The sequence below is a fragment of the Haliotis rufescens genome, unplaced genomic scaffold (genome assembly GCF_023055435.1).
Source record: "Haliotis rufescens isolate VD_foot unplaced genomic scaffold, xgHalRufe1.0.p SCAF_1, whole genome shotgun sequence".
NCBI lineage: Eukaryota > Metazoa > Mollusca > Gastropoda > Lepetellida > Haliotidae > Haliotis > Haliotis rufescens.
The window spans coordinates 14,162,555-14,190,447 of NW_025963779.1; the positions used below are offsets into that span (position 1 = coordinate 14,162,555).

The 27,893-nt window shown below is 41.8% G+C and overlaps 1 protein-coding gene across 3 annotated transcripts in view; it reads left to right on the top strand.

Annotated features, from left to right (window-relative positions):
* The window catches only part of LOC124148633 (vacuolar protein sorting-associated protein 13B-like), a 71,309-nt gene that overhangs the window by 14,617 nt on the left and 28,799 nt on the right, over window positions 1–27,893 (top strand). For 2 of the 3 annotated variants that reach the window (XM_048388067.1, XM_048388134.1), the window contains exons 10-33: window positions 151–329; window positions 968–1,102; window positions 1,484–1,651; window positions 3,297–3,482; window positions 5,540–5,742; window positions 6,482–6,704; window positions 7,157–7,374; window positions 8,532–8,880; window positions 9,109–9,223; window positions 9,784–10,655; window positions 11,035–11,149; window positions 11,877–11,991; window positions 12,214–12,976; window positions 14,490–14,630; window positions 14,769–14,945; window positions 16,178–16,324; window positions 17,008–17,267; window positions 18,434–18,590; window positions 18,924–19,093; window positions 21,768–21,982; window positions 22,548–22,723; window positions 23,373–23,509; window positions 24,208–24,318; window positions 27,346–27,447. In XM_048388067.1, the coding sequence (XP_048244024.1) occupies window positions 151–329; window positions 968–1,102; window positions 1,484–1,651; window positions 3,297–3,482; window positions 5,540–5,742; window positions 6,482–6,704; window positions 7,157–7,374; window positions 8,532–8,880; window positions 9,109–9,223; window positions 9,784–10,655; window positions 11,035–11,149; window positions 11,877–11,991; window positions 12,214–12,976; window positions 14,490–14,630; window positions 14,769–14,945; window positions 16,178–16,324; window positions 17,008–17,267; window positions 18,434–18,590; window positions 18,924–19,093; window positions 21,768–21,982; window positions 22,548–22,723; window positions 23,373–23,509; window positions 24,208–24,318; window positions 27,346–27,447 (5,434 nt within the window). The remainder of the gene's footprint in view (window positions 1–150; window positions 330–967; window positions 1,103–1,483; window positions 1,652–3,296; window positions 3,483–5,539; window positions 5,743–6,481; window positions 6,705–7,156; window positions 7,375–8,531; window positions 8,881–9,108; window positions 9,224–9,783; window positions 10,656–11,034; window positions 11,150–11,876; window positions 11,992–12,213; window positions 12,977–14,489; window positions 14,631–14,768; window positions 14,946–16,177; window positions 16,325–17,007; window positions 17,268–18,433; window positions 18,591–18,923; window positions 19,094–21,767; window positions 21,983–22,547; window positions 22,724–23,372; window positions 23,510–24,207; window positions 24,319–27,345; window positions 27,448–27,893) is intronic. The other variant, XM_048388104.1, reaches the window with a different exon arrangement.

The window sequence follows — 27,893 nt, forward strand, 5'->3', positions numbered from 1 at the left end:
GTAGTTCCTGGCCATGATAGTACATCCCTTGTTGTGTAACAGCCTAGAGTTATGTAGTTCCTGGTCATGATAGTATATCCTTTGTTGTGCGAGGGTGAGATTCGTGTTTGCACTGACCGTGCTGAAGGATTTACCTGGATTATTCCACAGGACCAACACCTACCTGCCGCTGACGGAGTGGATGTCCGAGATGCCACAGCTCTCCATCAACCTCACCAAGGCCAGTGTGCTGCTGATGGTCAAGATCACATCTTCATGGTTACATAAGGATCCACAACCTGGACAGTTTACAGAAGACAGTCTCCTCACCGACATGTTCCCCGAGTCAGGTAATATAGAACTAAAACAAGGCTCATCTTGTTAGCATGGTTAGGGTACTGGACAAAGTGGTATCAAAATAATCTTTTAATAACATACCATTTGGATAGTTTCAATCCAACAGCTCTTCATATCTTAAGGTTAAAAGGCAAGTAAAGTGGAAAAAATGAATGTGATTTTGTTGCAAAAATCAATTGTCACAGATATGTTAAATCAATTCCTAATATTCGTAGAAAGTATTTTAATGTCCATGTAAAAGTCCTGTTTCGTACTGGTCCTTGTTTTTAATCGTCTTTACACTATTTCTGATTTTCAAATTTAATTTTGGTCAAGTATTTGTGGTTAAATATGACCTAAAGTATTAAAATCTTCGAAGATGATAATGCAGACTGTGTCTTTAGTTAGCATGATAATGCAGCCTGTGTCTTTTAAATCTTCTGCTGGGATTCTGGGGATGAATCATTGTGCATTATTAAGTCTGAGAAGCATTTTCTCAGTGTTCAGGCATAGAGAATAGAGAAGTGGATAGAGGACCTTGCTATTGTTACTTGAAGTAAATACTTGCCTAGTTAATAGTTCTATATAGGAAAATGCTAAAGTCGTTCTGAGGAATTCTGACAAGATCTGGAAGATGCTGTTGTTTGTTCAGACCAGGATAGGACCCCGTCTCAGCCAGTGTTGGAGATTGTTGTGAGTGGGTGTGAGATGAAGTGTTGTTCCACGGCCATTGTAGACGCCTACACCAGCAGTGTCACGTCCGCACAGTTCGTACTCTACTTGAAAGGTAAACCGTTACTTCATTGTGTATATCGCAAAATAATGTTTCACATGAAAATAAGATGAAGTGTGTATTGCTCCCCCTGAAGCAGCTGTGTGTTGAGCATCTTAGGATGAAGTAGAATTCAGGTTGTTGATAGAAGCAAATGAAATCTTTGGGTAGTCATAATTAGTCCCTATGATGGGAAAAGAACATGAAGTTGATTTGAAGATGTTGAAATATTAATCATAGTTTATTTTGGAACAATTATTCCATGACTGACAATAAATGTGTATGATACATGTGCTTTCCTTTTGCATGTTCTGTTGAGATTGTATAGCATAATGACTCTGGATTGTATTTCTATGATATGATGATATATGAGTGCCATTATTATTCAATTTTCAGATCCAGTGAGCAAGTCCAACAGAGTTGCTCCCATCTTCACAGGGCCGGCTGACACAGGGAGCCTGCATGTTAAGACCTTCTTTGTACAGGAGGTGTGTCGTAAGGATGTGCTGGGGGATTGTCTCAACTTCACAGTGCAGCTGCCCAAAAAGAGGAATGTGTCGGAAGGTCTGCATTGTCCACCACGATGTATTATTATCATTATTGTTTTGTTTTTTCTTTTGTTCATACACTTTTATGGTACATTTAAATATTATTGCAAATAGCCCATCTATTGAATTGGTGGATTATATTGATTTTACCATATCCTGACTCATACTAATTGCTTGTCTCATCTCATTCTGATATTGGCCAAAAAGGTAGTAGAAACTTCTCTGCTGTGTTCGCTAGAACAAGGAAAAACTTCTCCCCTAAATGCACCCGCCACCTTCACGAAGCCCAGATTGTTACCCCCAGCGGGTTCTACAAAGACGTCCAAGAAGGCAGCCACGAAGTCGACTTAAAAGTCGTAGAAGCATGCTTCTAACACACAGGTGCTGAATTCCACGTGGCTCCTGCCACTAGTGAACCTTTCTCAGGTTTCACGCAGGCAGAACAGCATGCAGGACCAGGCCTTCACACAGACTCTGACGTTCACTGAGATGCAGGCCTTCACGCTGCCTCAGACCTCCTCTCCATCCCTGCTGCAGCATTTACTCAGACACAGTCGTTCTTGCAGCCTCCCACATTCAGGCAACCTGTCTTTTACCATGCCTCCTTCATCCAATGACATGTCTCACCATTCTGCTAGGATGTGTTTAGGAAGACGGACTTACACTGTTATGTTGTCAAGGGTTGGTTTCTAACTCTAACTGTTCGGGCCTGTACACAAGGCCTCTCTTACTCTTGGGATCCCCTTTCTATCTTCAACAATCAGATCTGTGGCGTCAGTAAAGAAGTCGTACAGGATTTCAAGGCCCAGATGTTAATTAAATCTGTCCGAACCATGAACTCTATGTTCAAACTGACCAACTTTATGAGCAATTTCTCAGGAATACAGAAAGCTAAAGACAAGAAATTCTCCGGCTACAGAGGAGGAAAGCTGGCGTCTTTTCCATGCCATATATTATAGCTGCATTAGATTTGACATCAGCCCATCTTGGTAACTCGCTGTTGGGATTTTTTCGCAAAGAATCAACTGCCAGGTCAACCAGACAGACAGTTTCACATTTCACCTTTATCATCTATACTTGGTTTGAAGATATGGAAGATTTATCACTGTCCAGTCAGAGCCTTACGTATTCCAGACATCAAAATTTAAGACGTCATCCTGTCAACTATAAACACTACAGCTGATGTTTCTAGAATTACTCTCTCCTTCTGTATGAGAGCAGTCATACTTTGAGCCTACAGAGATGCCAGTTTAGACCCTCCCTCGGCTTCCAATCCTGCACAAGGTCAGAGCTCTCGCTTCCACTTAGCGCTCCATGGCAACTGCTCAAGTCTATAAAGGGAGGATGTTTCTGGAAATCGGACACAGGCTATGCCAACCACTACCTCCGAGACTTCGTTGCAGAAGATATTGCAGGAATTCACCAATTCGGACGCTTAGTGGTCGCTCAACAATTGAGAATACCTAATTTAAGACCTTTTCAGAATATGAGATAAGATAAGCAATAGGTATGTGTCTTGTAAATTATAAGTGATATTTTTACCTGAGAAAACACATTATCACCCTTTCAAACAGTCCATATATATAATAATTTTTTAATTTTTTTGCCAAATAGGAGTTGTCTGAACGTTATTATATACATAATATATTCTATTTGTTCAGCTCCTGCAGTGATCTTGCTGAACTTGGAGGGCTGTGTGGCGTGCATGGACCCTGCCTTGTTTGACTGGCTGATGTACGTCCCTCGGTCTCGCCACTCCCTGTCAGCCTCGCGGCGGGAGGACAGCATCACTGTAGATCTGGCCCTGGCTCAGGCGGCATCTCCTCTACAAGCCAATATGTCTCAGGGTGTGTATGTGCAGGGAATGTCTTAATCTTGACATCTCAACACTTCTTTGTGGGGTTGGGTGTGCAGTGGGTTCTTAGTCTGTAACTTGTGTTTGGGATTGATTACTGTATGTATATTTGTGCTTACTTATACTACTGTGCATCTGTCAACAACTGCAGCCAGTCTATCAATAGAGGCAAGTACTGATCAGCATAATAATGGTCTAGTCTAGCACTGGGGACAGCCTTGACTAATACTGATAATGGTCTGGATTAGTGCTGCTGATGGTCTACGCTTGTACTGGTGATGGTCTAGTACTTATAATGATGATCTGGTACTGATAATGATGATCTAGTACTGATAATGATGATGATCTAGTACTGATAATGATGATGATCTAGATCTGATAATGATGATGATGTAGTACTGATAATGATGATGATCTAGTTCTGATAATGATGATCTGGTACTGATAATGATAATGATCTAGTACTGATAATGATGATCTGGTACTGATAATGATAATGATCTAGTACTGATAATGATGATCTAGTACTGATAATGATGATGATCTTGTACTTATAATGAGGATGATCTAGTACTGATAATGATGATGATCTAGTACTGATAATGAGGATGATCTAGTACTGATAATGATGATGATCTAGTACTGATAATGATGATGATCTAGTACTGATAATGATGATGATCTAGTTCTGATAATGATGATGATGTAGTACTGATAATGATGATGATCTAGTTCTGATAATGATGATCTGGTACTGATAATGATAATGATCTAGTACTGATAATGATGATCTGGTACTGATAATGATAATGATCTAGTACTGATAATGATGATCTAGTACTGATAATGATGATGATCTTGTACTTATAATGAGGATGATCTAGTACTGATAATGATGATGATCTAGTACTGATAATGAGGATGATCTAGTACTGATAATGATGATGATCTAGTACTGATAATGATGATGATCTAATACTGATAATGATGATGATCTAGAACTGATTATGATGATGATCTAGTACTGATGAGGATGATCTAGTACTGATAATGAAGATGATCTAGAACTGATAATGAGGATGATCTAGTACTGATAATGATGATGATCTAGTACTGATAATGGTGATGATCTAGTACTGATAATGATGATGATCTAGAACTGATTATGATGATGATCCTGTACTGATAATGAGGATGATCTTGTACTGATAATGATGATGATCTAGTACTGATAATGATGATGATCTAGTACTGATAATGATGACGATCATGTACTGATAATGATGATGATGATCTTGTACTGATTATTATGATGATCTTGTACTGATAATGATGATCTAGTACTGATAATGATGATGATCTAGTACTGATAATGATGATGATGATCTAGTACTGATAATGAGGATGATCTAGTACTGATAATGATGATGATCTAGTACTGATAATGATGATGATCTAATACTGATAATGATGATGATCTAGTACTGATAATGATGATGATCTCATACTGATAATGATGATGATCTAGTACTGATAATGATGATGATCTAGTACTGATAATGATGATGATCTAGTACTGATAATGATGATGATCCTGTACTGATAATGAGGATGATCTAGTACTGATAATGATGATGATCTAGTACTGATAATGATGATGATCCTGTACTGATAATGAGGATGATCTAGTACTGATAATGATGATGATCTAATACTGATAATGATGATGATCTAGTACTGATAATGATGACGATCTAGTACTGATAATGATGATGATCTTGTACTGATAATGAGGATGATCTAGTTCTGATAATGATGATGATCTTGTACTGATAATGAGGATGATCTAGTTCTGATAATGAGGATGATCTAGTACTGATAATGATGATGATCTTGTACTGATAATGATGATGATCTAGTTCTGATAATGATGATGATCTTGTACTGATAATGATGATGATCTTGTTCTGATAATGAGGATGATCTAGTTCTGATAATGATCTACACTAGTACTGATAATGGTCTGATAACCTTTAATTTTCCTCTCAGTTTCAGTACATTCCAGTAGTTCACTGACCAACCCCACAGGCTCGCGACCTTTGACCCAGTCCCATACACACACAGCCTCCCAGCTTCTGTCCCCGAGAGAGATGGACGAGGACGCAGCTGGGGGGAGAGGGTCACCGAGACAACAGGGCATCGCAGAGAAAATGGCAGAGTTGTTCCCCTTGATCAAGATGCTGCACATTCAGGCAAGTATTATTTGGCTAATACGTTTATTATAACAGGACTTTGTGGTAGTGTAGCTTAGTTTGTTTGCAAGGAGTATGTTTAGTCAGGTATTTATAACTGATCAAACGAAGTGCCCTTGGCTGGCAAATTTAAAAAAAAGTTGTTTTATTTGGCCTAAAAACATGAAAAAAATTATAGTCTTGGTTCTCAGGCACTGCCCGCATGACCATTAAGTCTGCTGCACATTTCGTTTGTATTTCTATTTTCAAAAAAGTAAGAAAAATCTTTAATATTCTCCTGAAGAACAATATGATTTCTCTGAAAATAATTGTTAACAAAATTTGGTTACATACTAGCTTAAACAACTAAAAAATAAAAAAAACTTCCTGCTCTATATTTTCAAAAGCCATTGCCTGAGAACCAATTCTTTTATTTTGAAAGCCTTAAAGATCTTATGTTCTTGAGTTAGAGGTGTGTTAATGTTACCTTCCAAACTATAATGTACAATACAGCCTCTTCCTCTTCATTGTTCCTGATTCCTGTTATCAGTGAAATACCAGTCACCTCTACAAAGATATGAGGGGCTTTACTGACATGAAATGGGAAACTTCCAATTGCAAATCAGATTTTTTACTGACGTTTGCTGCAGACTTACGGCCGAATATCGGCCTCTGAGGAGGTCTACATTAATCCCTGAGTTTGGCACAAATACGTTCACATGGTTTGCTACAGTCTGGAACTCTGAAATGACTCTTACAGGTTGAGATTAGAAGCAGCTGTATATTTCTCCCTGACGTTTCCATGGCGATGTTGGAACCAAGCATGGACATTCCAGTCAACTTTCACTCAGCATTCCAAGACGGCAGCGTCCCAAACACCCTGGTAGTGTGTCTCCCCTCCATGGTCGTCAGCAGCTCCGGCGCCAAGCCGATGTCAGTAGTGCAGGAGATTCCCATCACCACACTGGATGGCTCCCTCATAGGTAGGGGTGTTGTGCATGAGTCATAAGTGACAATATATAGTCTTTGTTGATTGTATACCGGTCAAGGTCGCTCTGATAAATATATAGAGAATCTCGCCCAAGTGTGTTTTAATATCGACTTCTAGTGTCTTACGGGCAGCTTGGGTTGTATACTCCCCAGGGAGCTGAGAATGAAAATCAAGTGCTCACTGATCCATTGGCCTGGGTAATAATGGTGTAGCGCCATGAGAATCCACTTGGTGAATGGAATCTGGTGCATTATAAATGCACTTATATAACTGCCGTGATATAACTGGAATAATGTTAAAAGAGGCGCTAAACCCAACTCACTCACTCACTCACTCTTATGCACTTGTCAAAACAAGATTAATATTAACCTGAAATTTGTGAATATTTGGACAGAATGTAATGCACATGTATTAGATTTATTGGATTATGTGTGTGTCAATCAGGAGACAAGTTGCCATGGTCCGTGAAGCTGGAGAAACTCACAGTGTATTCCCTTCACAAGGAGAAGACAACTCTGTCTCTCTTCAAACCTCTCAATGTAGCATCAACTGTGGCCGTGACGTGCAAGTACACCCCTCCAACATCAGACAACATCACTGCCCTTGGGCTCTGCCTCCACATTGATATGCAGCCCCCAACAATAGCAGTGTCCAAAATACAGGTGATTCCACAAACTTGTTGCTGTGTGGATATTTAATACGCTCAGACCTGTTTTCTGGCGCCATATGTTTAATTGTAAATATGTTACAGTAGAACACGGATATAACGAACACGGATAGAGCGAACAAACAGATACAACGAACTGTTAAAAAATCCCCGATTTACATAATATATAACATGTATGTATGTAACGAATTCTCTACAGCAAACTAACGGATACAGTGAACTGATATTTGATCACTGACAAGCCCATCTACCACTAATTAGTGATAGTGTATAGCGAACTAAGAAATCTCACTCAATGTCAAGTGTCACTGACAATTGGCTGTACGCAGTCAGTGGTGAATCAACATAATCGCAGCGAATCAACACAATCAGCGGTTACGGATAAACCTTGTTAAACTTAAATGAATGTTATGAAATGTTATCAATTGAATGCTATGAAGTGATCACTGCGGCTACACGTCAATGTTTCAGTTACGTGTATTGTGATTTGTTTTATCCAAGATGGCGGACGTATCCGAGCGAAAACGTGTATAACGAACAACGGATATAACAAACTCAATTCTCTGGTCCCCTGTAGTTCGTTATATCCATGTTCTACTGTATTTAACATATACTTTTCAAGGGTTTTCTTTCAGGAAATTTACTGCAAATCAACCATTTAAATGTTTATTTGTCTACTGACTTGTGATCAGGGTCAAATTTTGCCACTTTTCATTAATCAATTTTGATTGAATTAATAAGTGCAAGTCATTAAAGTTTTGAATCATTTTGCCACTAAGGTAATAATGATATACCGATGCACTTCTTTATAATTACAATTCATTTTGCTCAATACAAGATGATTTATGGAACCATTTTGGAATTAATTTTATGCATGACTTTTCAAGAGTGTAGAAAATGAAAAGGCACAATACGAAAATAGAATCATATGCAAATCAAGATGCTTAATATGTTTCCTGGAAAACAAGCCATAGCCGCTTCTGTCATTATGTTGTTTATGTTAATAAAATAATGAACATATTTTCTCTGAATGTGCACTTAGAGTTACTTCCCTTTTACAAACTTGTCATCGTGTTTCCACATTTGATTCATATTGCACAGCTAATGTGTATTGTAATTTGATCTGGTAATATGCATCCCTACTTTTCACAGACCCAGCTGTGCATGTCTGTGATCCAGAAGACGCTGATGCTGGTCAGCAAAGGGACAGCATTTTGCTTCCACCTGTGGAAGATGCTCCAGCCTCAGAAAGATGTACCTGTTGCTCAGCCGATCTCCAGCTCTCCTGACAAGAAGGTGGCGAGTTCATTGTCATATGACAATGATGTTGTGATAACTGACCAATCAGAAGACATCTCGCGAGAAGAGAGCAGCCCTGTGCACGAGGCAGTAGGGGAGGACTCAAGTAGTTCCCCAGGGGTGAAGTTATCACTGTGGACACAGCTCCTGGTGCCCAGATTTGAGGTTAAGCTCTATGGAAAAGAGAAACTATCAACATCAGGTAGGGCCAATGTTACTTTTATTCACATGTTTGTCTTTTTATTTGGTTAAAATATTGGTGGTTTGGCATGAAATACAGTCAGAATACAGTTCAGTCAGAATACTAGCTTGTTACACCAAACATATATGTGTTTGTATATTTTAGTTTATATTTCGAAGCCTGTTTCTGTTTGAAGACCAAAATGTTTTTCCTAAATTCTGTTTACATGCCAGGAATGTTTTTTGACAGAGACCTGTCTGACGGTTGTGGCTGAAGATGTAGCAACCTCCATCGACATCCAGCAGGTATATTCCAAGGTCAAGGCTACAATGGGGTCATTCAACATAAACCATCTACAGAAAAGGTACCACACAGCAGTAGTAGATAAGAAACACAATACATGTTAATTCACTGTGCAGAGGTGTGTCCCTTTGATCGTGGGTTCAAGTTTTGTCCCGAATATGTTCCTAGGTTTGTCTGCACCATATCTATGCTTGTGGGTTTCACCAAAGTGGTAAACGTCTGAGACCTCTATCACTTGTGTTTCTCTCTCTCTCTCTCTCTCTCTCTCTCTCTCTCTCTCACTCTCTCTCTCTCTCTCTCTCTCTCTCTCTCTCTCTCTCTCTCTCTCTCTCTCTCACTCTCACGCACTCACTCACTCTCTGACAAACCTAAGAACAAACGGGGCGAACTGGGATTTGAACCCATAATCATAGATTTCTGGCATGCCCAAGGGACGCAATTCTGGCAAAGAATAGACATGTTAGTAGTGAATGGATATATGCCGACCAGACATGCAATCATTTCAAATAGTTTGCTGTCATTACTTAACACCTATATTGGTGATGAATCTATTTAAATTTAAGACTGAGAACTATTTATAATTGTTATTGTAAGATTAACACATGATCATGGATGTTACAGACAAGATAGGCCATGGGAGAAGGGCGCATGTGAAGGCATCCTGATGTCCTGTCGCGGTGAGCTTCCCCGGGATACTCTGATTGTCAGTAACAAGCTGTGGACATCGGACAGCCAGCCTGTTGTCCCTCTGTTCCCGTCGTCTGAAGGCATGCAGAGGGAGCAGACCAGTGGCTTCCTCACGTTCACCTTCACCAGAGCTTTGTGTAAAAACGTGTCCAAGAAGATGAAGAAGATGAACATTGAGCTGTCCGATTTGACAGAAAATGAAACCGAATCCTCATTTGATGAGCTCTATTTTCACGATTATATATCCGAAGTTTGTTTGAAGACCGATCCATGTGATGTTGTGTTGTATCTACCTGTTTTTGAAACTCTGGTTGATATATTTGATTTTGGAAGTCCGAGTCCAGATATGGCTCTCACAAAGTCGGCAAGTCAGAGGCTGGTTTATGCTCACAGCCACCACAGAAAGAATCAGTCACCACCTTTTTTCTCAGCAGGTAGCCTCCCTTTGATTTATGCAAATATTGGCAGTGTCAGGGTCATACTGCCTGACCCTGATGGAGGCCATCTTGAAATGGGACAGGACAAGACAGGAAGTGACAAATTGAATGATGGGACAGACAAGAATGAATCTGGAGATGATTCAGGAAAGTGTAAACGGTTAAAAACTACTCTTGACCATGATATGATAGTTGCTCAGCTACATTCCATAACGGTGCAGCCAAGGGCAGACAACCCACTCCCCCGAGAAGCAGTAGAGAAGGACTTGTATCACCGAGCTCTTCACTCTGGCATTGCACAGTACCCTGGCAGTGCGGTGGAGGACCGACAGTACCAGGCAGACTTCAAGGGATTCTCTCTGTGTACAGGTATTAAATACATGGTACTATTTAATACGCAGGTCTGGAGTACACACGTGTACTTGAATCCTTCTATGGGACAAAAAATATACTGTTGCTTCTTTAGTGATAAATCGAGTATTCAAATGTTAATTGATGTACAGTTAGCTGGTTTGACACCTATCGGAAAAGGTGTTTTAATTTTTTTATTACTTACTAGCATGACTACAATTTTAGGAACATACCGGTATTTCAAAGGGCGGGGGATATTAATGTCTTCATGTTCAATTTGTTTTGTTGTCATGATTCCGCAAGAATGTTCCTGACTTGGTTATAAAACAGCAAAAAAGGGTTATGCAAGACTTTCATCACCAGAACTTGCTTGATGTGCTCACATTGCCATGTCCAGGTTGTTGGGGGGACCTTGTGCGAGAGTCGAAGCGTGTGGAGAAATACAAGCCTCCAGTCAGCCCAGGTGTACAGATACCTGCCCTTGAGTGGAACACATTCCTGGCACTACAGCAGTGAGTTATCCTGTATATTCCCTGGTGGCTCATAGATAAATGTCATTATTCCACATTTTTTGTATGCTGCATGTTCTGCAATCCTCCATGAACACATACGACATTTGCTGGTGTATAAGGTGTAGTGGAGAGGAACCTGAATGTCTATTTTTAGTCTGCTAATAAACGAGATGAACTGAGACCAATTCAAAATTCATGGAAGTCAAATGAGTCCTACTATGTGCATGACCTTTGTGAGAACCCTATCGTTGCCTGAACTTGCAGTAATGTATAGAGCAGATGGGCACGAGGCTGTTGCACATTACAAGGGAATATTGCTTTTTGTGATGTAATCTGAGTATTTATTGCTCCAGTGTTTCCGCTGGCTTTTGAAATTGCCAGTCCTGGAACTCTAAAAATGACCCGTCCCCCCAGGTCGTGTCTTGATTTGTTGGTTAAAATAACAACTACACTGTGAATTGTATTCACATGTGATGCAGGAACATAGTGTATACAAGCCGGTGAAGTTTTGAGGATGTGTCATAACTTGTGCAAGGATTTATAAACTCATAAAACACATTAGGGACTGACCTGTCTAAGCCATGTTAATGTGTAATTTTCCTGTTGTCTGACTCTTGGCTTTAGGTGTCATTTGTGAAAAGCTGGTGGGGAATTTCAGGTTCTAAAGTGTGATTGATATTTTAATTATTGGGATATTACAGTTATGTATTTTTCACCATTATTTTAGAGAAGAAAGGGAAGAGGTCCGTCTGATCCCCATGGCAACAGCCTTTGACTTGTGTCTCGTCATGGCACCTGCCATTGTCTACAGCAGGAAGGATCCTGCCGAAAATCTGAAAAAGGTAAATGTAATTATTTAAAAAAAATATGTCCGAGTTTTTACTAGTTTTGTACATACCACTAACCATTATTATTTGAGTGACAGTGATGAATTTATCTTAGAGGAGTCATCATGATCATATGACGAAGTCTGAACATGGCCGATCTTGTTTATAATTACATCCTTTTTGCGATTTTCAGCACCATGCTTTTTTTGTGTTTTAAATTATTGTTTTATTTTTCAGTATGTCCTTGTCTGTGGGTATGCTGCTGAGATGAATGTCACAAGTGACCTTGACCTTTATCTCAGTACCAACCAAATTCACTTTATGTCAGAGTTTGCAAGAAAGAGTATGACACACCTCTCTGGCAAATCAGAAAAAGTCACAGCAAAATCCACTGGTACTGGGAGGTCAAGGTCATCAGGACGTGCCCAAGAGCACCATGGGATAGATAGCGGTGTTGAAAGTGACATCTCAACAGTGACTGCAGACAAACCGAGACATGTCAAATCTGCATCTTCATCAAAGGTGGTCACCCCAGTTGACCTTGGTCTTGGGTCAAAGGTCATGCCATTCCATATTCTCCTAACAGCAGGACGCATTTCATGCACTGTGTATACCCATAATACTTTGAAAGATGACAGTTTGCATGCAGCAAGTAAAGATGAGAAGCATAAAAAAGCTGTTCACAAATCTAAGTCTGCTGCAACACTGAAAGGAGATAACCTTGAACATTTAACAAGCAACATCTCGTCACCAGACAGTGACGAGTCGTATCTGCAACAGTATGACACTTGCTCTGACTTTGAGTTTATGCACATAAACAATGATGGCGACCTGGCCAAGAAGGTGGTGGCACCTGGAACTGTGTGTTTGAAACCATTTCTCTACCTGTACTTTGCTCAACCTCACACGATCATCTCCTGTCTGACGTCCAGTCAGAGGTTTGAGATGTCGTGTTACGACATCATCGTGAAGGGACCAACCAGCCAATCAGTCATTCCAGGTAGGGTATGATAGCAGTTTCAGTGAAATCAGATCTTGTACTCTGACACGATACCTCTCTGTGTGAAAATCTGACATACGCTCTATAGAACTTCCCGTCAGCTAAAATTTCTGATCAGCTAATCAGCGTCAAGGATCCAAATTCTTGATAAGGATGGTTTTAGAAACCTGACATACGATTGGCTGAAGAACTCACACATCCTTTATTTAGATTGGACAGTCCAAGTTCGCTCAGGGCTCATCTGACAGAAACGCCTTGTCAAAGAAAAATAACTTATCAGAGTCAAAGATTATAATGAATAAAATTTCAAGGCCAAAACTTCACACATATTGAGATAACTAGCAGAGTGTGTTTTTGTATTGTAAATTAATGTGTGATATATGAGGAATGACAAAATTATTACGGTATGCTAGCTTCTGGCAAGTGTAACACATATTTTGTGTTTCTAATATATCCTATTTACAATTGGTAAACACACAAGGGTAGTAATCTCTTATGATGCATATCTTGTATGATGATAATCTTTAAATAATCAAAGTGCAAGACATATTTTCATTAAATAACTTTTGAAATTGCATAGGAATACAATGATATGAATGAACCATTCTATTCATAATAATATGACAAAAGATTTGAAGCTATGTTGATTTCCACAAAGTCACACGTACAGAAACCTCTATATAACATGATATAAAACTGTATGCAAAGAATTTGAGCCAGTACACTTTGGATTGCAGTTCCTCCGTATGACCTCATTTGATGGTTTATCAGAGCGTGATACCAAAGTTCATTGACTTTGTTTGTCACATTGGTAACACTAACTATTATGTGATTGAATTATTGTTTTTTCTGTATAAGAAGGGTTTTACTGTGCACTGTCAGATATAATCTTTTATAAGGGCTTGCCATGTGTACCCTTCTCTTAATTTGGCTTGTAATCCCCAGTGCCGCTATATTGACAGCGTGAGCAGTGTCATTTGTACGCTTTGTACACTGCTTACTGCTTACTGGTCCAGAGTGATTGTAGTGCTACAACCTTCATAACTTCATAACCCGTGAAGATCCGGGGTAGAATTGGTCCTCAGCAACCCATTTTTGCCGTAAGAGGTGATTACCGGTATGCTTGTTGTATGAAGCGACTAGTGAGATCGGGTGGTCAGGGTCGCTGACTTGGTTGATGCATGTCATCGTATCCCAATTGCGTGGGTCGATGCTCAAAAGTTCAATCACTGGATTGTCTGTTCCAGACCCAATTATTTACAGACCGCCATCTTATAGCTGGAATATTGCTGAGTGCAGCATTAAACAGACAAACAAACAAACAAACAAAGTCTTCAGTAGTCATAGCAACAATCAGGATGACACAATGTCTTGGGAACTACATGTATGCTCATCTGTGTGGCATCCTACTCCCTCAATGTGGATCGATCAGCATCTTTGAGAGCTGACAGGATGCCGTGATGATTTGATATTACTGCAGTCAGTTGTAGAACCTCTTCTTGTGTGTTGACAGTTGACGAGCACCGCCTGCTGCCTGATTGTTCAGACTTCAGCAGTTACTGGATTGAATCAAGGGCGGGGCAGCCACACCCCAAAACAGGCATCCCCCCGAGTCTCTACACCCTGCAGATCACCGACTTCCTGCAACAACCAGGTACAGGCTCAGATTTAAGAAAATATTTTGTTTTCAATTTTGATGTGGTTATAAAACTTGAAACAAGAATATTAGTTTTTTATATAAATATTTTCTTTCTCAAACGTTTCATCATTATGTTTTCACCTCCATTTACAGCATGTGTGACCTTGAAGCTAGAGCGTCCTATCAAAGTCAACCTGAGCCTGAATAAGGTAGATCAAATCCTGGACTTTGTTGAGGAGGTAACCACAACCTCATCTCCGTCCAGCCAGCACAGGGAGTCGCCCAGGGCAGACGTGGTGATGGAGGTGACGTCATCACACTCCAGTCCAGGTACATGTTATGAAAACTTTATTCAGGTCTCTTCATCAGCTGTTTCTAGGACTTTGATCCTGACCCACTTTGAAGCATATGTTTGTTTGTTTGTTTGTTGTTTAATGCCTCACTCAGCAATATATCAGCTATATGACAGTGGTCTGTAAATAATTGAGTCTGGACTAGACAATCCAGTGATTGACATCATGAGCATTGATCCACCCCATTGGAAAACGATGACATGTATGAACCAAGTCCTTATCAACACCTGATCCCGTTAGTCGCCTCTTATGACAAGCATTGTCGCCTTTTACGGCAAGCATGGGTTGCTGAAGATCTATTCCACCCCGGATCTTCACGGGTTCTGAAGCATATGTAGACAGGTAGTTTGTCCTCAGGCAAGGTTTGAAATGTGAAATTGCCTTTGTTCACCTAGCAGTGAATTAAACCCAGTAGGAGGAGATGGTAATGTGACTGTTGAAGGCCTCACAGGCCAATTGGGTGGTATCCTCCCCAGGGAGATGAGAATGACAGAGTGAAAACTGATCCATACACCAGGGTAATAATAATGTAGAAGTGCCTGTGAGAAGCTGAGCTGGAACTTGGCACTCTATAAATAGATTATTTGGTTATTAGAATGCTTTAAAACTTCTACAAATCTAGATCTGCATGACAATTGAATTAGAACTGTTTTCCCAAATAATTTTGTGACATGTCATTATTTCTGTTTTGTGCAGTCGCTATATGGCTGAAATAATGCTGATGCGGTATTAAATTTGAACTCACTGTTTAGTGCATTATCACTGTTATACTTGCCGGCATGATGTCATTGATCTCACACCCTCTGGTGGGTGCAACCCCAGGTAGTTCCTGACTGATGTGACCGCCTCCATGGTCTAGTGGTAGAGCGTCTGCCCGCAGAGCGGAAGGTCCGGGGTTCGATCCCTGGCCGTGTCATACCAAACGACGTTAAAAGATGGTACTTGTTGTTACCCTCTCTGGCGCTTGGCATTAAGTCCTTGGCTAAAACAAGGATTGGTCGGCTAGCACTATAAATCGGTATCAGTCCAATTTAGTACAAGCAGCCACACAAACACACACACATACATGCACGTCGCTATATAAGTGCAATAATCTTGGACGCGACGTTAAACCCCATTTCACCTCACTTTTCACCTCCTGACTGATGTTTAGATTGTTCTTCCACTTCTCAATAATAGTAATGACTTCGACATTGTTGAATAATTCAGGTATATTCTCAAGCCTGGATCACTTGGAGTTTATGACAGATCAAATAGTGGTTGCCGTGGAGACGGTTCCTGATGATCATTCTCCTGGAGTCATGATATCCACCTCCTCACTTCGGGTGATCACGGAGTTCCAACAGGCCAAACATGGTGAGTTGGAGATTGTTCGTCCTGTCGTTTGATAATTATAGAAAATTGATTCTGTACCGATAACTGATATAGTCCACTATATTCATTTGCTGACTATTTTATTTTGACAAACAAGAGCATGTAATGTAATTCTGCTTTCTACATGTCTTCCATACAATCATACTTTATGAAATTATGAAAGCCATTGTTACAAAAGAGTTTGATAATGTTTCAGGTTTGTTTAGAATTAGGCATTACTACGGATGACAAAGTAGACACAATTTATGGATAACAACTTCTTTATTTACTGTAAAGACGATGTTTCGGTATAGATCTTCATACCATTGTCAAGCAAGGCTGAAAGTTGGGTCTTGGCCTTGTTTTTGGATGACAAAGGTGTCGTCGACTTTTCTGTACCAGCAAATAGGTTGGATGGGTGATGTGGTGAGAGCTTGCTGTTCGAAGAAGGTCATGTAGATTTCGGTTAGGATATTAGAGATTGGGACTCCATGGGTAGGCCATGTATCTGTTGGTAGTACTTGTCCCCTCCCCAGGTGAAGTGGGTAGAGACGATGCAGCCTTGCTTGACAACTGTATAAGGATCTATACCGAAACATCGCCTTTACAATAAATAGACGTTGTTATCCATAAATTGTGTCTACTTTGTTTTTGAGAATATACACAAGCATAACATTCCACCCCAGGTGTGTCAGACTCTCTTGGCTGTGAGCTGTTCCTCAAGGACCTCCTCATGAAGACTGTCCTAGACAAGAAGACTCGCTCACTGCTAGGTCCTGCCTCAGTCAATCTGGATCTGTCTCTGGTCTGGGCAGAGCATAGTGGACCCCCTTTGTTCCCACAGATCATCTTCGCTGCTGAGACAGGCATCCTGCCGCTGTATGTGGGCCAGGATCAAGTGGTGTGTCTGCAGCTCCTGGCTGAGCAGGTCAACAAGTTTCTCCAGGTGTGCAGAGCGGGAATATGTAAAGATGTCAACCTTTGCCATTTGAGTGGAACCACCATGACAAAGGATTATTTATGTTCATCAAAACCAGACAATTATGCCAATAATCATGATAATGATTATTATTTACCCCAAATATGACAGCGTTTGCTAATTGCCTCTATATGGAATGTATGATAAAGAATATGTTACTAGTCATTCTGCAGAACAAATTTGTTGCACTTTATTGGTAGGAAAGGCGATATCACTGTGTGAAGTCAAAACTAATTTCGCGATTGTTGTGAAGAAGTGAAAATGTACATATAATATCTCTTTTATGTGTCTAGGTGATGCTTAATTTTCATAATTTTAATAAACACAGGCCTTTGAACATTGTAGAAAGTTATGGCCAAAAAAATTGACATTTTTACAAATTTGAATGAGGTCATTCAAATAACAATTTAGTCAGGTGCTAATTCACATTTCATAATTTTATTCTTTCTAGTAATAGTGTTTTGTACACAAGAATATTACAATATCTTTTTGTTCACAACATTGACCTAAATATGAAATGGGAACAGATCATAGGCATTATCGCCCCGTATCTTGCGATATGATTCGTATCATGGACTGACGATACCATTGGTATCACGATACACCACATCAAATAGTAAGAAATGATGAAATCACTGAAATACAGCTCTATGACCTCTTTTATGTATTTATCTCTCAAAAACTTTAACAAAGGAAACCACAAACACAAAACAGGTTTATATGAAGGGATGGTTATTAAATGTAACCGTTAGTTGGTGCTTCCTCAACTACCACGTCCTTGTGTTCTGCCATGCTTACAGGTGGCGCTATGCTACTTCTGCCATTATGGGAGGTAACTCTATTAGTTCCTGTTCTATTTATAGTGCATTGCGATCTCACAAACTGATGATTCAAGTATGGTGTGTACCTAAGTATTGATGATATCGTAGGTATTGGTGAATTGTTACAGCCCCAATGGGCATGATGGTCTAATCTCCCTTTGGGCAATATTCACTCCTGTCTCTGTAGTCACAATGTACATCTGTTGACCTATGCCGTTCTTGCACTAGTTGCTTGCAGTATGGAACATCTATTCTGTATAATGTCCACTCATTGTGTGACAAATGAACATATCTTGTCACCTCATTTGACAGAAGCGATTTCCCAGCAAAGAGGTGCAGCCTGAAGCTACCCCTGACAGTAGTGTTGGTGCAGGTGATGTGACGGTGGCATCAGGGGGGTCACAGTTCATCCACAACACAACCACAGATGACCTGAGGACCGCTGGCTTTGAGTACATTGTAGATCACGGTAGGTGCATCAATATCTTGTCAGGGCATGCTGATCTGTATATGTGTTGTCCTGAAGAAAGAAGGCCTGCACACACATTGGTATTCTGTCTTCCCTAACCTCACACAGAGTTTGTCAATCTTGACAGACACATATTCTGTCTATCTAACCTGACAGAAAGGTTGTCAATCTTGACAGACACATATTTTGTCTGCCTAGCCTGACACATATTCTGTTAATCTTAGACACATTTTTTTCTATCTACCTAATCAGACACAATTTCTGTCAATCTCGGTATCACTTTAGTGAACAGAATTCACTAATTCACTGCTGAAGATATTTCTGTGTTTTCAGATGGATCAGGCCTGAAGGCAAATCCTGGTGAGATTGTCTTCACGAGCAGTAACAGCACTGAGGATGGCAACAGCACGATGACCTGGACGTACTACCAGCCACGGGTCCTCTCTCATGTCACTGTCATGCCAGTGCCCTTCGGTCTGTCATCAGACAACAGACCAGACAGAGTAAGTCTTGGTTCCAGCATCCTTGTCTGTCATCAGACAACAGGCCAGACAGGGTAAGTCTTGGTTCCAGCATCCTTGTCTGTCATCAGACAACAGACCAGACAGGGTAAGTCTTGGTTCCAGCATCCTTGTCTGTCATCAGACAACAGGCCAGACAGGGTAAGTCTTGGTTCCAGCATCCTTGTCTGTCATCAGACAACAGAACAGACAGGGTAAGCCTTGGTTCCATCATCCTTGTCTGTCATCAGACAACAGACCAGACAGGATCAGTCTTGGTTCCAGCATCCTTGTCTGTCATCAGACAACAGACCAGACAGAGTAAGTCTTGGTTCCAGCATCCTTGTCTGTCATCAGACAACAGACCAGACAGGGTAAGTCTTGGTTCCAGCATCCTTGTCTGTCATCAGATAACAGACCAGACAGGGTAAGTCTTGGTTCCAGCGTCCTTGTCTGTCATCAGACAACAGACCGGACAGGGTAAGTCTTGGTTCCAGCATCCTTGTCTGTCATCAGACAACAGACCAGACAGGATAAGTCTTGGTTCCAGTGCCCTTCGTTCTGTCATCAGACAACAGACCAGACAGGGTAAGTCTTGGTTTTAACATCCTTGTCTGTCATCAGACAACAGACTGGACAGGGTAAATCTTGGTTCCAGCGTCCTTCTCTGTCATCAGACAACAGGCCAGACAGGGTAAGTCTTGGTTCCAGCATCCTTGTCTGTCATCAGACAACAGACCAGACAGGGTAAGTCTTGGCTCTAGTGTCCTTGTCTGTCATCAGACAACAGACCAGACAGGGTAAGTCTTGGTTCCAGCATCCTTGTCTGTCATCAGACAACAGACCAGACAGGGTAAGTCTTGGCTCTAGTGTCCTTGTCTGTCATCAGACAACAGACCAGACAGGGTAAGTCTTGGTTCCAGCGTCCTTGTCTGTCATCAGACAACAGACCGGACAGGGTAAGTCTTGGTTCCAGCATCCTTGTCTGTCATCAGACAACAGACCAGACAGGATAAGTCTTGGTTCCAGTGCCCTTCGGTCTGTCATCAGACAACAGACCAGACAGGGTAAGTCTTGGTTCCAGCATCCTTGTCTGTCATCAGACAACAGACCAGACAGAGTAAGTCTTGGTTCCAGCATCCTTGTCTGTCATCAGACAACAGACCAGACAGGGTAAGTCTTGGCTCTAGTGTCCTTCTCTGTCATCAGACAACAGACCAGACAGGGTAAGTCTTGGTTCCAGCATCCTTGTCTGTCATCAGACAACAGACCAGACAGGGTAAGTCTTGGCTCTAGTGTCCTTCTCTGTCATCAGACAACAGACCGGACAGGGTAAGTCTCGGTTCCAGCATCCTTGTCTGTCATCAGACAACAGACCAGACAGGGTCAGTCTTGGTTCCAGCATCTTTGTCTGTCATCAGACAACAGACCAGACAGGGTAAGTCTTGGCTCTAGTGTCCTTCTCTGTCATCAGACAACAGACCAGACAGGGTAAATCTTTGTTCCAGCATCCTTCTCTGTCATCAGACAACAGACCAGACAGGGTAAGTCTTGGTTCCAGCATCCTTGTCTGTCATCAGACAACAGACCAGACAGGGTAAGTCTTGGCTCTAGTGTCCTTGTCTGTCATCAGACAACAGATCAGACAGAGTAAGTCTTGGTTCCAGTGTCCTTGTCTATCATCAGATAACAGACCGGCAGAGTAAGTCTTGGTTCCAGCATCCTTGTCTGTCATCAGACAACAGACCAGACAGGGTAAGTCTTGGCTCTAGTGTCCTTCTCTGTTATCAGACAACAGACCAGACAGGGTAAATCTTTGTTCCAGCATCCTTGTCTGTCATCAGACAACAGACCAGACAGGGTAAGTCTTGGTTCCAGCATCCTTGTCTGTCATCAGACAACAGACCAGACAGGGTAAGCCTTGGTTCCATCATCCTTGTCTGTCATCAGACAACAGATCAGACAGGGTAAGTCTTGGGTCTAGCATCCTTGTCTGTCATCAGACAACAGACCGGACAGGGTAAGTCTTGGTTCCAGCATCCTTGTCTGTCATCAGACAACAGACCAGACAGGGTAAGTCTTGGTTCCAGCATCCTTGTCTGTCATCAGACAACAGACCGGACAGGGTAAGTCTTGATTCAGAGGCAGGATTGGCTCCCAGTGCCAACCGAAATAGGGATCAGGTTACAATATCTCTACCCAGATGGATGAACCACTGGTTTTTCATTATTTTAGGGCTTTTCTGATATATCTACTTCCTTTTTCATGACTTTAATGACACAGCCATCGCGAACCAGTCTTGAGGTACAAACTGCTCCATTATAACCCTTGAGGTGTACATGATGTATGTGGATGTAGATCATAGTTGCCATGAATATTCCCAACTGGTGGATGTTCACAACAGTATTGTAGATAATGTGATGTAGAATAGCTGATTAGGATTTCATGACATTCACTCACTCACATGTTGCAGACTATTAGGGACTTGGATTTGGATTGTTAATTTTATTTTTCTCCAGAAATTCAACTGGAAAATCATTTGAAAAGTTGTTAAAAAACATATTAAGCCTTTTTCTCCTTTTTGTGTGCAGTACTTTTCATGTCAGCTTTTTGCACTGAAGTCAGAATGTTGTGAATGATCTGGTGTCTGTATCTCACCCAGCTTGTTGTGCTTCAGGTCCCATGCCTCCTCCAGTACTATGACAAGGCCTCCCAGCAATACCTGGGCCACATAGACTTCTCCCTGACAGAGAACCAGAGCTTCTCCCTGCCCCTGCCGGAAGTGAGGGTCAGCAACAGCCAGGACCTTGTGGTGGCCCAGACCTGGAGAGTCATCATCTACCGTGACGATGCAGAGGAGGGGGAGGAGGAGGAGGGGGAGGGGGAGCAGTTGTAAGTCAGCTGATGTGTCTGTGTTGACATTTTACCTTCTGCAGTAAGAAATAGCATCGTTGACTTGCTGTAAGTAGCTGTCAAATTCTTGCCATCATGCAGGGTATTCATTACCATTGTAGAGATGGTTTACTGTACTCCCTTTTTCATGACTTTAATGACACAGCCATAGCAAACCAGTCTTGAGGTACAAACTGCTCCATTACAACCTCTGAGATGTACATGATGTATGTGGATGTAGACAGTTGTCCTGAATATTCCCAACAGGAGGATAGTCACAGGTTCATATGATTTATGTGTAAAAAATGGTATAATTATTTACAGGCTGCAGTGATATACCTGGAATATTGATGACTATGGCATTAAACAAGATTCGCTCACTGATTTCATCTTCAACAGGTGCAACTGATGAAAATCGCAGCAATGTTTTTAATCATAATTACAGTTCTGTTTTTGTTTCAAAAACAAAAAATCTGCTGGAAAGCCTATACTTGCATATTCAAACCACTGACTGTTTTGAAGAAACATTGTTGTAATGGAGGCGTCTGATGCCTGTCTATTTCAGACCTGTCAAGGAAGACAACTCCGAGAGAGATATCATGGTTCTCCCAGCCTCCCTGGCAGCCTGTATGTCTGTAGACTCCTGCTTTGTCCCAAGCCTTATTCCCATCTTCCAGGGATGTGTATCCATGGCAACCATTCAGCTACACCTCATCAATCACCTCCAGTATTTAGGAAAAGGTATGTCGTGTCAGTAATTAGGAAATTTGGAAGTAACTTTGTTATTAAGGTAGTTGGAGGCATTGGTTTTTCTTTTTCAAAATTGTACTGCTTTGGGCATATGTTTTCCCGAACTGGAAGTGACATAATTAAACCTGAGTGCTTATGACTTAGTTAGGGGTGGTGGTGTAGCCTAGTGGTTGAAGAGTTCGCTCGTCACGCCAAAGGTCCGGGTTCGATTCCTGACATGGGTACAATGTGCGAAACCCATTTCTAGTGTCCCTAGCCATGATATTATTGGAATATTGCTAAAAGTAGCTTAAACCATACTCACTCAGTCACTCACTATATCTTAGTTATTTACGTAGCTAGAGGAATGGGTTTTTCTATTTGAATTGTTTTATTGGGCATCTGTTATATAACTTAGTTATGTAGGTAGCTAGAGGCATGGGATTTTCTGTTTGAATTGTTGTATTGCATTGGTCATGTTTGTTGTTTACCTGATTAGCTAAAGTCAAATGGTTCATGAGACAAGATTCATATGAGAAAGTTTTGGGGCATTCAGGATGCAGTTTGGATGGGGTCTGTTTGCATGGAATAGAAACACCTTTCCAGTTTGTTTTGCAATGGTTCAGTTATGGCAAATTACCGATACAGTCTCCACTTCCAGGAGTCCCCACCAAGCTGGCTCCCTACATCATGATGTCTGCTCAACCCGAGGAGCAGAAGTTTGCCGTGGTCACTGTAGATGAACTCTCCGCCTCTTTCTCACATCTGTCAGGTCACATCAGCAGGTCCGAGGTTCAGGTCAGTATGTTGTTGACGTGGAAAAGTCTCCTATGCTATGCTTGTTTTGAGGCTGAAAAAAGTAAATGTTAAGCAGATACCTTGTTTTTGAATTCAAAGTCACGTAGATAATCAGAATAACACCTTTTTTCTCTCACTAAAGAGGTGAGAAGTGGTGAAATGGGATTAGAAGGCCAAAATGCATGTTTGTTTGTTATCTAACTCCACAATCAGTGTTATTCGGGCTATAAATAATCCAGTCTGGACAATCCAGTGGTTGATGTTATGAGCAACGTTCATCAACATCAGGATACGCTGACACCCCATCAACTGAACGTGACCACCTGATCCATTTAGTTGCCTCGCATGATCAGATCTGTGAAGATCCAGGTAGAGAATAGGCTTCAGCAACCCATGCTTGCCCGAAGCAGCGACTATGCATGTCGTAAGAGGCGACTAACAGAATCAGGCAGTCATGCAAACTTACTAATCTATGGCTAACAAACACATAGTGTTTCCTGAATTATGTGCTAGCATTTTTGCATTTTCTGTGTGCACCCTCTCTTTCCCATAAAGCTGTATCCAGTCTTGAAAGTAGGAGTAAAAGTAGTCTTAGCTTTGAAATCGTTCTGTGCAAGAGGGGTGAGGTGAGATGAGGTAAACTATGTGGACTGTTGATGTCAGACACTGACTCCTGCATGTGGGTGTGTTGGCTGCAGGTGTCGACCACAGTGGGGCTGGAGGTGTTGGAGCATCGCAACCTGACGATGGACGCTGTGCTGCAGCCCACCATGCTGGACGGCTACCTGGTGGTGCTACACAGAGAGAAGGTAGGGCCACATACAGGCTACACAACACAACATAGGGGCAGCCACATAGAGCATGTCCTACGATGGTGGACGGCTACCTGGTCGTGCTACACAGAGAGAAGGTAGGGCCACATGCAGGCTACACAACACAACATAGGGGCAGCCACATAGAACATGTCCTACGATGGTGGATGGCTACCTGGTGGTGCTACACACAGAGAAGGTAGGGCCATATACAGGCTACACAACACAACATAGGGGCAGCCACATAGAACATGTCCTACGATGGTGGTGCTACACAGAGAAAAAGTAGGGCCACATGCAGGCTACACAACACAACATAGGGGCAGCCACATAGAACATGTCCTACGATGGTGGACAGCTGGCTACCTGGTGGTGCTACACAGAGAGAAGGTAGGGCCACATGCAGGCTACACAACATAGGGGCAGCCACATAGAGCATGTCCTACGATGGACAGCTACCTGGTGGTGTTACACAGAGAGAAGGTAGGGCCACATGCAGGCTACACAACATAGGGGCAGCCACATAGAACATGCCCTACGATGGTGGATGGCTACCTGGTGGTTCTATACAGAGAGAAGGTAGGGCCACATGCAGGCTACACAACACAACATAGGGGCAGCCACATAGAACATGTCCTACGATGGTGGACGGCTGGCTACCTGGTGGTGCTACATAGAGAGAAGGTAGGGCCACATGCAGGCTACACAACATAGGGGCAGCCACATAGAACATGTCCTACGATGGACAGCTACCTGGTGGTGTTACACAGAGAGAAGGTAGGGCCACATGCAGGCTACACAACATAGGGGCAGCCACATAGAACATGTCCTACGATGGTGGACGGCTGGCTACCTGGTGGTGCTACATAGAGAGAAGGTAGGGCCACATGCAGGCTACACAACATAGGGGCAGCCACATAGAACATGTCCTACGATGGACAGCTACCTGGTGGTGTTACACAGAGAGAAGGTAGGGCCACATGCAGGCTACACAACATAGGGGCAGCCACATAGAACATGTCCTACGATGGTGGATGGCTACCTGGTGGTTCTATACAGAGAGAAGGTAGGGCCACATGCAGGCTACACAACACAACATAGGGGCAGCCACATAGAACATGTCCTACGATGGTGGACGGCTGGCTACCTGGTGGTGCTACATAGAGAGAAGGTAGGGCCACATGCAGGCTACACAACACAACATAGGGGCAGCCACATAGAGCATGTCCTACGATGGTGGATGGCTGGCTACCTAGTGGTGCTACACAGAGAGAAGGTAGGTCCACATACAGGCTACACAACGTAGGGGCAGCCACATAGAGCATGTCCTACGATGGTGGATGGTTGGCTACCTAGTGGTGCTACACAGAGAGAAGGTAGGTCCACATACAGGCTACACAACATAGGGGCTGACACATAGAACATGTCCTACGATGCTGGACGGCTACGTGGTGGTGTTACACAGAGAGAAGGTAGGGCCACATGCAGGCTACACAACACAACATAGGGGCAGCCACATAGAACATGTCCTACAATGGTGGACGGCTGGCTACCTAATGGTGCTACACTGGGAGAATGTAGGGCGGTCTGTCACATACAGGCTACACAACATAGGGGCAGCCACATACTCTTTGTTTCATTGTGAATAATTATATTTTCGTTGTGTTCGTTGCATTCTGCATTCTGATTAGCTGATTTGGTCACATGTTATTGTATTCATTTCCCAAAGAATGTAAAAAATTAAGGGACGGGGGTATCCCAGTATTATAGTCGAGGGAATTCCCTTTCTGCCCTCATGTATTGTCATGCACAGGACATTTAGCGAAATTCATGCATAATCATTGTCCAAACTACCCTTTGAGACTGAAGGCCGAGAGGAAATGGAACAGCAAACGTGCAGGCTTGCTCGCCTGTTTTTTCCCGCTCATCTCGGTTCAACAAATTTCATTACTTCGGGTTTCATATCTAACCCACATTTTTCAAACTGTGAATTCCCACTCTCAGGGAACTAATGTTTGAATCTGGCAGTAACTGACCATGTCATTTGAAACAGCCCCCTTCTCCTGGACATATTTCTTCCCGTTGACTGTTGGAGTTCTTCTCGCCTCTTGCATTTGATTGACAGGTCCTATGAACTTTGTTTTGATCATACTCTCCATTGACTGGCTACACAAGATGTGGGCGTGTCAAGTTATGTGTGTATAAATTAAACAATCACCTGATTCATATCACCCCATAGTATGTATTCCCACACCTGGAATGTTTTTCAATCTCTTCATTTTTGTCTGCTTTGATATATATGCAACTGCTTTTGGTTAAACTATTGTAGATAAGACATATTTTCATAGTCGAAATCAATATTATAAGAATTGACTGTGTATTTTTGTTCGGAATCTATGAATCGCAAAACTGATGTGCAAACTTTTGTAAGACTCTACTATGCTGATTCATACAGTTTTGTCTCATAATGACAGTATTTAGTTTTATTAAATAGCGAGTGTGTATCCTTGTTTCAGTTTTTTTCTCTCCATTTTTTACCACTGTTCCAAACAAAGTACTAGACTGGTTGTGCCAACTGCTATTTCATAATCCAGGGATATATCTCTGTTATTGATACATTTGCATATTTTTATATTACAGTGAGTATAAAATTCTTTTCAATCCATCTAGTAATTTATTATTGCCAAAGCTTTAGTTTCGATTTCTGACATTGTCATGTATGGTTTTGATAAGCATTCCCTTTGTCTACTTTCCTAGCACCCAAGGTGCTTATTAGGGCAAATACAGTAATCTACAAATGATGAAAGTACTTACTACAGTGTGGGGGCGGTCGGGTAGCCTAGTGGTTAAAGCGTTCGCTCGTCACGCCGAAGACCCGGGTTCGATTCCCGACATGGGTACAATGTGTGAAGCCCATTTCTGGTGTCCCCCGCGGTGATATTGCTGGAATATTGCTAAAAGCGGCGTAAAACCATATTCACTCACTACTACAGTGTGTAACACAATTTGTTATCCACCTTTCAGCCCTCGATGGTGGAGTGTAACTGCAAGACTGGCCCAGCAGTGGTGAGGGTGGGGAGCGGGGCGGTGCACACACTCACCACATCTATACAAGCATGGAGTATGGTGGGTCTACATTAACAGTGGTCTTGTTACCTTGCACAGCAAGGAAGATTAAATGTTTTGTGTTGGACAGGAAGCTTATAACAGTACACATATCAGGATGAGTTAGCAATGCTGTTGAACATGGTAATTCACCATGACCTAGTTTGCACAGTGTAAATGCTTTCTATGTGGGTCGTGTTCATTTAGCAGATAAACATTACATATTTTCTGATTTCTTATTGAGTATTTGATGCTTTGAAATTTCATTTGAACCCAATGGTGTTATAACCAAATAATCAATAACGCCTTCAGATCTGAAGACACAATATGTTCATCAACATCATTAAGTACAAGTGTTAATAGTAATTTTTGGAAGCACACTCTCCTTGAGACAGACCTGAATTCACTCTGGAGTGATGTCATGCTGGAATGCCATTACGCCCTTGACCCGTGAAGATCTGGGTTAG